This window comes from Rattus norvegicus, chromosome 10 (assembly GCF_021556685.1).
Source record: "Rattus norvegicus strain SHRSP/BbbUtx chromosome 10, alternate assembly SHRSP_T2T, whole genome shotgun sequence".
NCBI classification, from domain to species: Eukaryota; Metazoa; Chordata; class Mammalia; order Rodentia; family Muridae; genus Rattus; species Rattus norvegicus.
In genome coordinates, this window is record NC_141543.1 from 81,206,025 (window position 1) to 81,219,542 (window position 13,518).

Sequence of the window (13,518 nt, forward strand, 5' to 3'; positions counted from 1 at the left end):
AAGGCTGCTCACTATAAATCCATGGATCTGCCCATAAACTCCCCTTTGCATGCTATTTCACAGAAAGCCCAGGCCAGGACTGTCCATAGTCTGAGGAAAAATCATCCACTCAATTTTAATTCCCACCTGCCTTCTTGACTTTGCTATTGAAAGGTGAATGTCTCCACTCTGAACCAGAACAGTCAGAAAATCCCAGGGAGGTTAGTTATATATGGAATGATTTCTGCACTTTCAGGGGATCTAAGGCAATGCACAGCTTCCAAGCATCCAATCGGTTCTTCAGGAACGTTATTAATGCACCCACAGGAACGGAAGTTTGAGTGCATTTGCCTTGAAATGAACGCACCAACATCATATTTTGGTTTTAGGGCTTGTCTTCTCCTCCACCCCAAAACCAATCTACTGTGATTTTCTGAAACCTTGGGCACATCAACACTGTTGGAGCTTGTGCTTTATAACCCTGCTACGACAACCGCACTGTGAGGTCTATCCCCACACACTTCCTTCTTGGGCAAAGTCTAGTATATTCTCAACCTTAGTGGGACTAGTTAGTACAGACACGCTTAGTTAAGCTCTCAGATCGTTTTCTCTTTTATTCAACTTGTCTTTTCTTTCTGAGAAGAACAGTTCGAAGACGTTTTGGAAATTATAAATCACCCTCGATATATTTTTTTTCTGCAAACATTTATTGAGTTTCATTACATCTTTTCTCCTGTGCGATAAAAACAAAACAAGAGGAAATGTGGACTTGGACTTAAAAGATCCAGGGTGCAGCTGGCGAGACCTGCAGTCTTCGCTAAATTAATTGCAAATTCATTGAGACAGACTTTTTAAACAAGCAGACCACAATGGAGGACAGAGGTAGGATTTTAAAATACAGTGTTTCCTAATTAACTTACTTAGCCTCCAGAGTTTTGGGTAAAAGTGCCCATAACTATAGTAGATAAGCTACCTGAGTCTTGGTCCCACCTTGTCCCCTACTGAGTTACTCACCCATTTGCTGATATTGAGTGGAATGGCCCTATACACACAGAGAGAGAGCACTTTCTCCTCTGGTCTCTGTACAAGCATGTGGAGGTGCTTGTATGTCATAGGATAAAAGAAGAGTCTCAAAAAGTGACAAGGAATTTGATGATGGAATGAGGTAGGACACACTTCCCAGACACAGCAGGACATTTGAGCTTTGTAGAGGAGAATTTAGATTGGAGAGAAAAAACAAACAAACAAACAAACAAACAAACAAACAAGCCAAGAGTGCAGAAAGTGAGTAAGAGAATCCCATCTGTGCTTTAGAGAGGTAACTCTGAGGGGGGTGATGGGTATGCTTATAGGGGACAGGTTGGTAAAATAGGAAGACAGGAGCAAAATGAGAAAAGTCTGAAAATAAACAAAAGAGAGTGAGCCGTGGATCAGAGAAATGGAAATACATGGAAGAAATTCTGGAAGTAATATGTCTTGTTTTTTTATTTTTAATTCACTTTACATAGAAATGACTACCTCTTGAATGGGCCGAGCGATCCAAAGTGGCATTCAACATGTACTGAACACCTACTAGGTGACAGAAACTGTGCTGCATGCCCAGCATACATTAGCGAATGAAGGATACAGGGCTGGGGAAGGATGTCCTTGACTGACATTGGTCTTGTTTAACTCTGTTCCTTCCTCTTGCTTGCTAAATCCCGTGGGTGTATGTTAGTTTGTTCTGGCTGGAAAATTTACAATCAATATAAATGTATTGTTTATTAAGCCTGGGGAGCCTAAGGCCTGGCTGCCTTCAGGTTCAGTGACTGGTGAGTCAAAGGTGACGTCTCCATGCGACAAGGACGAGTTTCTCTGACTCTTTGCTTACAGCATCGTTCGTCCCGTCAGTGAGGTTCCCCTGGACCAATGCCTTCTTAGATTCTCCATGCACCTCCTATACCACCATCACACTGGGGGAGGGACACAGACACCCAGAGCATGTTAGGGGCTTCTTTGGTCCAAAGTGGCTTTCACCGAGAGGCCGTGTTGCTTGGGTGGCAAGAATCTCATCCAGACCCAGTGTTTGCTGCTCCTGTGATCTTTTTGAGTTCACGGAAAATCAGTCAGGAAGGAGCTTACTCAAGTTGTCTGGGTCTTTGTGTGCCCAGACACCTCATGGGTTATCATTTTCAAGAAGACAGTGAGAAACAGTTTTCTTCTGCTCTTTAAACTAAGAGACACCAAAGGGGGTTCCTCATTCCTAGATGTTTGCACAGAGGGTGAGGTCCTGGTGCACCCTCTGGGTCCCGCTCGTGACTATTTTCTTCCTCACACCCAGTGAGATGAAGTTTTTCTTAGCTAGAAGTGAGGCTTCCTTGTACAGAGCTCTCAGATCTACTTTGGAGCACACACACCATTTCCATCTTCCCAGCCAGCTATGGCATTTTTACTCTTTAAAGGTTCATACTTTCGTCTGCTCTCTTACATCCTCTCTTGGGGCAATGAGTGTTAGTGGGACTAGTTGTTTAAATGTGCGATAAAAGAGCGGAAGTGGAAAGGCTTTGGTTAGTTTCGGTTATAGGTGCTTGGCATAAAATGCAAATTACATGACAGGGCGGCTGCGGTCATGTGTGCTCTGCACTGCGTTCCTGATGCGTAACAGTGTGTGGGGTGCTTGGCGTTTCAGTGAATAAGTGAACAGAAAAGGGAAAGAGCTACCCTGGAGACCGATCCAGCAAATGCAAGTTGACATCTACCATGGGACAAGGACTGCGCTACATGCTGAAGGTGAATGAGAGAGGCCAAGTTCCTGCCCCACGGAGCTTGGGCCATTACCTCTGTCCCCAAAGAAGACAACGAAACAACTTCATGACAAATATATGAATGGCGTAAAATGAAGAAGCAGGGTGAGGGGCCAGAGAGGAGTTTGGTAAGGGGGGATAAGGGAAGTGCCTTATCCATAAGGCTTTATTTCTATTTTTAATCACCTATATGTGTGGCTCTGGGTATGCGAGTGCAGATACCCACGGAGGCCAAAGGTACCCAATCGCTCTGGGGCTGCAACTAAATGTGGTTGTGAGCTACCGGATGTGGGTATGGGAACCCAACTCTGGTTCTGTTAGGGAAGTTATAGAGTTTTTAAAATTATTACTCTTTAATCTTTTTTTTTTTATGGACTTTATCCCCCTCCTGGTCCACCCTCCAACTGTTCCACATCACCCCCCAACACACCATCTCCAACAGAATGCCCCACACTTACCCCACCTGACCTTCCCACTCCCTGGGACCCCAAGTCTCTTGAGGGTTAGGTGCTCCTTCTCTGACTGAACCCAGACCTGGGAGTCCTCTGCCGTATGTGTGTTGGGGGCCTCATCTCAGCTGGTGGATGCTGCCTGGTTGGTGGCTCAGTGTCTGAGAGATCCTGGGGACCAGGTTAGTTGAGGCTGCTGTCTTCTTTATAGGCTCACCCTCCTCCTCACCTTCTTCCAGCTTTTCCCTAACTCAACCGCAGGGGTCACCAGCTTCTGTCCACTTGTTGGGTCTAAGTATCTGCATCTGACTCTGTCAGCTGCCTGTTGGGTCTTTCAGAGGACAGCCATGATAGGCCCCTTTGTAAGCACACCATAGCATCAGTAGTAGTGTCAGGCCTTGGGACCTCTTCCTGAGCTGGATCCCAACTTGGGCGTGTCACTGGACTGCCTTTTGGGAGGTTACATACTCTTAATTGCTAAAACCACATCTCTTTCCCTAGAAGCAGTTTTGGCACAGGTACTAACCTAATTTTATAACCCACCCTGAAAGGATAAAAATCAAGGTTAAAATTAATAAAGGTAGCATGGAGGGAAAGCCAGGGGAGATGACCTGTGGAGTTGACTGATTCAGTGAGGAGAAAGAAAGCAGGAAGACCTCAGTTCACGCTCTCAGAATCCACGTGGAAAGGCACCACACGTTCCCAATCCCAAGGCAAGAGAAGCGGGGGCCGTAGGATCACTCAGTGGGAGACGAAGGTTAAAAAATAGGTGGAGTGTGATGGAGGAGGGCACTCAAGAGCCATCTCTGGCCCCTACATGCTTGCGTTCTCTCTCTCTCTCTTCTCTCTCTCTCTCTCTCTCTCTCTCTCTCTCCTCTCTCTCTCTCTCTCTCACATACATACACACACACACACACACACACACACACACACACACACACACACACACACACACACAGAGGGCAGGGCAGAAGGAGAGGGTGGCTGAAAAAGGAAACCTAGCACTGTGTCGAGTGTTTATTAAATCGCTTTACTGATACAGTGATATTACATGTGAACAGCCATGGCTAAACCATCTCATGTAGTACATGTCTAAAGTCATGTTTCACAGGCACATTCTGTTTAATTCTTTAAATTCCACGGGCATAGTCTGTGCTTTTCATCATCCTGAAAATTATACCCACGACTGTGAAAGCCACATTAATGTTTGTTCAGTTCTGTCTGTATAAGTAACATAAAAATGTCAAGTGTGTTGACCCTTCAAAAAGTTACATTTTGCTTACTGTAGAGAAATGTCCTATTTCTCCCTAGAAAAAGGATAATATTTTCTGATTGCGCAAGCAGTTTATGAGTGTGCTATTTGAGTCTATTTTGACAGCTGCCTTTCATTTGTTATTGGAGAGCCTCTTCCAGCACGTTCCTTCTCCCCCTATTCTAGCCAAGGTGGGGGGTGTCAATGTTTTCCATAATTATTCAAATTTAAGGGATTCTTAGGAAACAAATCCTTAACTTCTTACCCTGTACAGTGTGTCCGTGTAGAAATATCAAGAAACTGAGCTCTCTGATTTGGAAATTTGTACTATTCACAGCTATCACACTGTGCACGGCCAGGCACACAGTAGGTGCTCAGGTCATGCGTGCTGAGTTGAATCGTGTGGGCACGAGGACGTATGCCACAGATGGAGAAATGGTGGCTCTTGTATTGTATTCATAAGTTTGCTCTCTGTGCTGATTTTGAAGCAATTCCTTATCATCATTACATGTAAAGCAGAAAGCAGTGAGAGGAATGCCATGTTTGGAACACTGAATTAGTCACTGCCAGACTCTCTCCCATACAGCAAGCCAGTCTCCGATGCTAAAGAGATGCTAAAATGAAGTGATTAAAACATCCAGGTTTTTACGCAGGGCTGGAGAAGCTCTTGGTTCAGTGACAGAACTTTGACTGTACTTCTGACACAGTGGCTTACAAAAGTATTCACTCTACCGACGTCAGTATCTGAGTGCATGGATACTTGAAGAAAAGGTTTTAACAAATACACAAATGCTCGCCATGACACTGTTACAGGAAGGAACTTAAAGTAGTCTAAGATTTCTTTAATAAGTTGCTGAACAACTGACGAAGGGCATTCTGGGACGAGATAGCTTAAGCAGAGACTTAAAAGTGCATCAGGATGCCTATATGGCTATGAAAAGATGACCGTAAGATACTAACTCAAAGGTGAGCTGTTTAAGGGTGGCATGCTTGCCCTCGATTGAAAATATTTACTGCAATATTGGTGATGGAAGCTTCTAGAAAGTTAGATGGGCTATTTATCAAACTCAATTTATTTCCACAGAACCTTGATCTGTTTTTTTGAAAGGAAAATAAATTATTTTTACGTTTTAGGAGTTAAAAAGTTACTACTGCTGACTTTCAAGATCGTTTTTATTTTTAAAACATCCCAAGGAATGGTTAGCTATTGCCCTACTTTGCCCTGGACCAGAGTGCTAACCACAATGCTGGTAGCTAACGAGCATTCCAAGGGAAAGCCCCTTGTCACTCTATGAAGGGAGCTGCTGGCCAATGCCTCTGGGACACGCATTGGGAGGGATGTGACCACATTCAGTTCCTGTGGCCCAGATCTGAGTGGTGGGTCAGCAGAGGGGCATTTTTTTATGGATAGCTATAGTGACAGGGATAAGGTAACTTAAAGAACATCCACTTCCCCACAAGTAACCCAGGGTTCTGTCTGCACCGGAGAAGCATTCATACTGAGCCCTCCTCTGGAGATTCTCTGAGCATCTGTCCTTTATCTGTGGGTCTGGAGGTCATGGAGACTAAAGCGTAGTTCTCAATGAGTGTTCACCAGACTCAGCTAATTCAGGGTGAACGTCCTTAGCTGCAGTCACAGGAAAAGTTCAGATGCAGAGGAACCGGATGGATGCTATTTTCTCCTGGGGAATGCCTTTCTCATGAACCAGGAAGTTCCTCATGACTGAAAGCTGGAGTCTTGCAGGGCTGACTAAATCCAGGAGTCTCTACCCCTGGTTTAAGGAAGCCCTGGGGTCTAAGACTTGCCTTCAGGTCCAGCATCAACACATAGGCACGGCGGGATCCTTGGGCAGTGACCACTTCTCTCTAAACCTCGGCTTCTTCATATAATTGGGATCACTTTGGGAAGCTTCTTGGCTTGTTGCTGAAATACCAGTACTTGGGAGGCTGAAGCAGGGGGATTGCAAACTCAAGGCCAGGATGGTATACACAGGGAGAGGCTATCCCAAGAAGCCTCCCAAAAGTTGTTCATTGTACATTGCAGTGTACGGTACAGTGCTCAGTAAATAGCGCTATGCATTTCTAGGTCGTTTGATTATGTATTTGGTAGAAACAGGGAGGAACTTGGTATAAGCAGCAGAGAGGCTGTGAGTGCCACACATACACGAACACACACAGACTGCATGCTTCAGGGTCCCATGTCAGCTCCCTCACAAACAAGGGAGGACACTGCAATGGGGGCAGGGGGCGATCTCCTAAAAGGAGTGTGCTGGTTCACTCCTCTCATAAAAGTGTGTGGGTGCCTCTTCACTTCTCTGGGACTTGAGGAAACAGCTCCCGCTGCAGCTGCTCTCAAAGCTGCCCCCCACCCCCACCCCAATCATCCTCTTCGAAGCGTCCTAAGATCCAGAGAGCTGTGAGGAGAGGCCTACATTTGCTCCAGCCACTCTGTCTTTCCTGGGGTTAAAGTCTCCTTGTCAGTCTGTATTTGGCTTTATGTTCTTCCTCATGACGGCAAACATGAATCCTAAGTGGATTCAACTTAAATCCTAAATCTTAAATGTACTAAGGGGTATGGGTGAGCACCGTGCCCACATGTATTCTCCATATACATTCCATATATGAGGTAAAACTCTGCAGAACATGTAGGCGCTAGTGTCTGATGCCGCCATAGGTGCTACTTCACTGCAGGAACTCAGTGGCTTATTTATAAAGTGGCTTTAAGTAAAGATGCTTGCACTGTGCTCTTGGGAGCTCCATGCTTACCTAAGTGATGCTGGGCTGCTTTGCTTGGCTCCTGGCCTCCACCCTTTTACAGGCAACTCCAGCAGTATTTAAAAAGATACCTTTCTCCTGTCAGCTCTCCTCAGATGCTCCCACTGGCCATGGCACCCAAGCATGGCAAACCACTGCCATGAGCCAGTGTCTCTATTCTAGAAAATCCAGTCATGGAACAAAGCCCACTGAAAAGTCGCAGAGCAGTGCCTTGCTTGGTGAGTGTCTACGGGTAGTGGTGGGGGTGGGGATGGGGCCACAGAAGGAAGAGACTGGGGTTATGAAGAGGCAATGTTTGGCTCTGAGGTGTGGAATGCGCAGCTGTGGACCCAGCTGCGTCAACAGAAAGTGGATGCTCTCCTGGGCCGAGATCTCCCTCTGTGAGGTCAGTAGGGAGCAGGGCAAGGGAGCCTGGGCACGGAATCGGAAGGTAAGGTGTGAGTCCCATCCCCGGCACTGCACGCTCTGTCTTTTGGAACCACTGTCTCTCCAGCTGAAGCCGTGAGTAGAAATGCCCTGTGGAACAGCCGTGCTGTTTGGTTTAAGTAAGACGAGGTTTGAAAGCTTTTTATAAACGATAGAAGTTTCCTAATGATATGTCATGTGGTGTCCTATGAGGCACTGGTAAAAAAAAAAAAACACCCCAAAACCCAAGAGTTGCAATCAGCAGCTAATGGGATAGGGTTGGGCGCCCTCCCCTAGCTTCCTCAGAATTCTTTCCTACGCTGTGAGGAGAGAGGGGGAGTTATCAAGAATGTTCGCTATGTTCATATAACTTTTCAATATAAAGTGTTGCTGTACGAACCATTGTATCTTATACCAAACAAGGAACTATACATTGAATTATAAAGATCTAAGTATAAATGAGAAGATATATGCATATAAAATCTGAGTATATATGACTAGATTATTTTCAAACAACTACTACAGTGGCAACTGATCCTTAGCATGTACACAAAAATACCACGGTTTCAACTCGACACCCGGCCTGGTAGCATGTGCTGGAGTCCTGTGTCTCAGTTGTGGTGTCGTTCGTCTGGTTGTGCATATATATTGAAAAGTCGGAAGTCTCTGGAGCTCCGTTGCCCGTGGAAACTCATCAGCTTTTCGGTTCCCTTAGTTCTCTGGGACAGTCCTCTTCACTCTCCTCTGCGCAGGACAGGTTCAGGACACTCATCATGGGGTGGATCCAGGACGTGGTCTGTGTCACATGGCTTGAGAAGAACAAGGGGTGCACATCAGCATGTGAACATCTCTCTACTCAGCTGAACAAGTACTGATCCTGGGGACCCAGTTGTTGGCCCCTGAGACAGGAAGCAATTAGAACCAGATCCAGTAGTGTTAAGAAGTCCACCTCACACCAGTCAGAACGGCTAAGATCAAAAACTCATATGACAACAGATGCTGGCAAGGATGTAGAGAAAGAGGAACACTCCTCCATTGTCGGTGTGATTACAAACTGGTACAACCACTCTGGAAATCAGTCTAGCGGTTCTCCAGAAAATTGGACATTACACTACCTGAGGACCCAGCTATACCACTCCTGGGCATATAACCAAAATATGCTCCCATATAACAAGGACACATGCTCCACTATGTTTATAGCAGCCTTATTTATAATAGCCAGAAGCTGGAAAGAACCCAGATGCCCTTCAACAGGGGAATGGATACAGAAAATGTGGTACATCTACACAGTGGAGTACTACTCAGCTATCAAAAACAATGACTTTATGAAATTCTTAGGCAAATGGATAAAACTGAGTGAGGTAACCCAGTCACAGAAAAACACACATGGGATGCACTCACTGATAAGTGGATATCAGCCCCAGAGCTCTGAATACCCAAGATACAATTCACAGACCACATGAAGCTCAAGAAGGAAGACCGAAGTGTGGGTGCGTCAGTCTTTCTTAGAAGGGGGAACAAAAATACTCACAGGAGGAAATATGGAGACAATGTGTGAAGCAGAGACTGAAAGAAAGGTCATCCAGAGACTGCCACACATGGGGACCCATCCCATATACAGCCACCAAACCCAGACAATATTGCTGATGCCAATAAGTGCATGCTGCCAGGAGCCTGATATAGATGTGTCCTGTGAGGCTCTGCCAGAGCCTGACAAATACAGAGGCAGATGCTCTCAGCCAACCATTGAACTGAGAACAGGGTCCCCAAAGGAGGAGTTAGAGAAAGGACTAAGTAGCTGAAGGGGTTTGGAGCCCCATAGGAAGAACAACAATATCAATCAACCAGAAGCCCCAGAGCTCCCAGGGATTAAACCACTATCCTAAGAGTACACCGGGATGGAGCTATGGCTCCAGCCGCATATGTAGCAGTGGATGGCCTTGTCGGGCATCAATAGGAGGAGAGGCCCTTGGTCTAGTATTGGGGAATGTCAGGGCAGGAAGGTGGGTGAGAGGGAGTGGGTGGGTGGGTGGGTGAGCACCCTTATAGAAGCAGGGGGAGATAGTGGGTTTCTGGAGGAGAACCCGGGAAAGGGGATAACATCTAAAATGTAAATTTAAAAAAATCCAAAAATAAATGAAAAAAAAATGTCAAAAAAATCATGGCTTTTGTCTATTAAAAATCCAAGAAGGCCTGGAGAGGTTTTAAGGGTCTTTTATAACCACGGATGAAGATGAATTTATCACCCTGAACTCCTGTTTCCTCACCTGATGGATGTGAGCATGTCTATGGCTGTCTCGCTGGGTGCAATCTCTGGAGCTTGTCTGCTGCCCTCCTTTTCCAATGTAATAATCTGCCATACTGACGTTACTTCTTTCTGTCTGAGTTCTGTCCCTTCCTAATTCACTCTCCACTCCAGCCCAAAGACCGTGCTAAAGGACAAAGCATACACTGTCATTTGCCTGAGAACCACGCGGGCCTACCCAACTCTGGGTCAAGAACATTCTACAGAATGATCCTGGGAGACATTTCCCTCCCTAGAGAGTTACTGCACACCTACTGCAAAGAAGCAATTTCTCTTCCAGATTCCTCCCATCTGAACCCACAGTCTCATCTCTGACACAACTAATTATAAATGCACGTCTATTGTCATGTCAGCTGCCCTGCTTCTTAGAAAGCTCCTTTCCTTGATGGCAGGAACTGTTTCTTATCTCTGCATCTGTGGCGCCTGATGTGGTCTCAGAACAAATGACAAGTGTCCTGAAGAGCACTGTGGGGAGAGGGGACAGAAGCAGAGAGGAGGAAGGGGCGCATAGGTAGGGATGCATTTGGGGAATGGCAGAATGCCACAAATCACACTCCCGACTGGTGGACGTGTACTTGGAGATTTCATATCCTAGCTCTGCTTCCTGCCAGATGGTTCTTCTAAGTCCACTACCATTTGCTCAGCCCTTGGAGTGGCAGGCTGGGGTTAGAGGGACATTTATAAATGTATCTTCCAATGCAAGTAGATTATTAATAGTTTCACAATGGGGTAAAGGACTTCAAGTTGTTCAAGAATCAAAGTGGAGGTGACAAGGCCCAGATGTCTTCATGGTTTGCAAAGTTTGAGTGTGGTGGTAGAGAGGGAGTCTGTGAGGGGTAACTAGCACTAAGTATCAGTGAAAAACCTATCTGGAAACTACCACTGTAGAAGCTTCTTAGAATATAATCATATATAAAAGGTGTTTAAATTGTGTTACCTTATAACTGTGGGACAATGATAATCCTATATACAATAGGCTGTCAAATAAAAAAAAAAAACAAGTGTCATGTGTGGGTTACCCACTTGAGTTGTTGGCAAGTGAGGCCATAGCTCCCCAAGCCCCAGACATTCCCGGCTGTTGCTATGGCTTTCTTCTCCTCCAGAACCTGACAGTAAGACCCTATTGCTGACGATCCTACATATTTGAGTCATGGGGCATGGAGAAATCAAACTGGTGCCGAGCTGGAAGCTTCGTCCCTTACTGCCTAGCTTCCACAGTGCTTGCAGGTTCTACATATGCTGCAAGGGAGAAGGGCCATCCACAGTCTTAGCCAGCCACGACCCTGTGAACCACAGTGACCGGTCTGGCAAGATATGCCCACTGGTCACACCCACATTACAGGAGTAAGCAACTACTTCCTGATTGGGTTTGAAACTTACTCCCTAGATGGAACCCATGTGTGGTCCCATCAATAGGGCTAAAATGCCATGGCTATCTAGGTCATAGGCTGTAAAGAACCTTATACTCTTACTGTGCTAAATAGACAAAGTGATAAACTGCCTCCCAAATTCTTATCTTCATATCCATATTCACAACACATCTCTCTACCCTCGTCAGGTGATTAATACAGAAACCCACAACTTAATACACAGATAATACACACCTGTGGCATGCTCAGCTCTAAACGGGATGTCACCCTGAACCTACAAGACTCAGGGATCATTGAGAAACAGTGGCCAGAAAGAGTCAGAGGTAGTGGATGTCTGCAGTGGAAAAGTATTTGCTGGACATGACAGGGCTGCTGCACTTATGAACTCACACAGGCGTGACTGTGCATAAGACCTGCACAAGAGCAAGCCAGCCTAAATCCCTGCCTATGGGGGAAAGGTGCACGCAGCCCCACCAGCCTCCCACAGGCACTACTGTCAGCTGATGGCTGTAGTGGAGGAATGAGTCAGCTTCCTTCAGGGATTCCGCCCCTGAGCGCTACCCATGCTTGTCATACGTGCACATACAGATAGTTCTGAGTAGCCTTGGAGGGCTTAAAACAGGAGCACATGACCTTGGGAGAGAAGAGTTATGGGGGTGGGCAAGGGAGGGGTGATAAGGGAGGAAATGGGGAGTGGATTTTATCAAAACACATTGTATGCATGTGTGTGATTATCAAACAAGGAATAACATATTTTAAAAGGTATCATTCTCTCAGCAGCAATCCACATTACTACTCTTTTAAAAAATGGTTTAAAAAGGGATTTCTTATGAAGACTAACCTTACTAGGGCATCAACTTTGAACAGGTTCATTTCATTTCAAGGATTTTTTGCTGGCCTAAGCTGAAAGTGCTTTTACAGGAGTGTTAAGGAGTGTAACCAAGAGGGCTGGAACACCACGGCAAGGTGAGATGGACAGCCGCCATTCTACAGAGTACATGAAAGGGAATGTGCTGGATGCCGTTCTTCAGTGGATTTCACAGTCTGTCTGCAGCGATCCTATGCTTACCTGCAGTGACAATGAATGGTGTACCTAAGTGAGTGTAATTTAAATTATTTTAAATACTGCTTCCCTTATAATGTTACCTGGATGGGCAGAGTAGGAAGCAAGAAAGCCAAGTTTTGCAAATGACATTCTCATTCTTGAAGTATCAACTGTGTAACCCATGGACATTGGTGAATTGGTAACTCAGAGTAATCCAAAGCAGTGTATCTAAGAAAAATATAGTTACTGACTCTACCACCTATATTAGAAAGTGTTATCTGTAGCCCAGGCTGGCCTCGAACTCGTGATCTTCCTGCCTCTGCCTCCTTTAGCAAATCCTACTGGCGCCCCCGTTGAAGGAATCATAGAAAGGACTGAAAGAGCTTGAAGGGGCTCGAGACCCCATATGAACAACAATGTCAACCAACCAGAGCTTCCAGGGACTAAGCTACTACCTAAAGACTATACATGGACTGACCCTGGACTCTGACCTCATAGATAGCAATGAATAGCCTAGTAAGAGCACCAGTGGAAGGGGAAGCCCTGGGTCCTGCTAAGACTGAACCCCCAGTGAACTAGACTGTTGGGGGGAGGGGGACAATGGGGGGAGGATGGGGAGAGGAACACCCATAGAGAAGGGGAGGGGGAGGGGCTAGGGGGATGTTGGCCCGGAAACCGGGAAGGGGAATAACAATCGAAATGTAAATAAGAAATACCTAAGTTAATAAAGATGAAAAGAAAAAAAAAAAAAAAAAGAAAGAAAGTGTTATCTGAAATCCTTCCCTGTTAATAACCTTCATCAAGACGTTTTATTGACAAAATGTGGCCTCACTCCAATGTCATTCCATAATGTTTGACTAATCTTATATTCACAGTACACTTTTCTGTATGGAAAAAAAACCAAGATGGTAGTTTGATTGTTTCAATAAACACACACACACACACACACACACACACACACACGGAAAATCCTACCTGAACTTATGAAATCCCAGTAACTATTTACAACAAAAATAAAACCTAGGCAACAGAGAAATGGTTTCTGGTGCTGAACAGTCTACAACTGGATCTCTGAAAACAACGCAACAACAACAGCAACAACAACAACAGCAACAACAACAGCAACAACAACAGCAACAACAACAACAGCAACAA

General features: G+C 45.5%; 1 protein-coding gene across 7 annotated transcripts in view; it reads right to left on the minus strand.

Moving 5' to 3' along the window:
• Positions 1-4,215: 4,215 nt before the first annotated feature.
• Stxbp4 (syntaxin binding protein 4) overlaps positions 4,216-13,518 on the minus strand; it is a 159,257-nt gene continuing 149,954 nt past the window's right edge. For all 7 annotated transcript variants that reach the window (XR_015630624.1, XR_015630626.1, XR_015630623.1 and 4 more), the window contains 1 exon segment: positions 4,216-8,452. Coding sequence is in view for 4 of the 7 variants with exons in the window: in XM_087572136.1 (XP_087428262.1) it covers positions 8,338-8,452 (115 nt within the window). In the remaining 3 variants the exon portion in view is untranslated.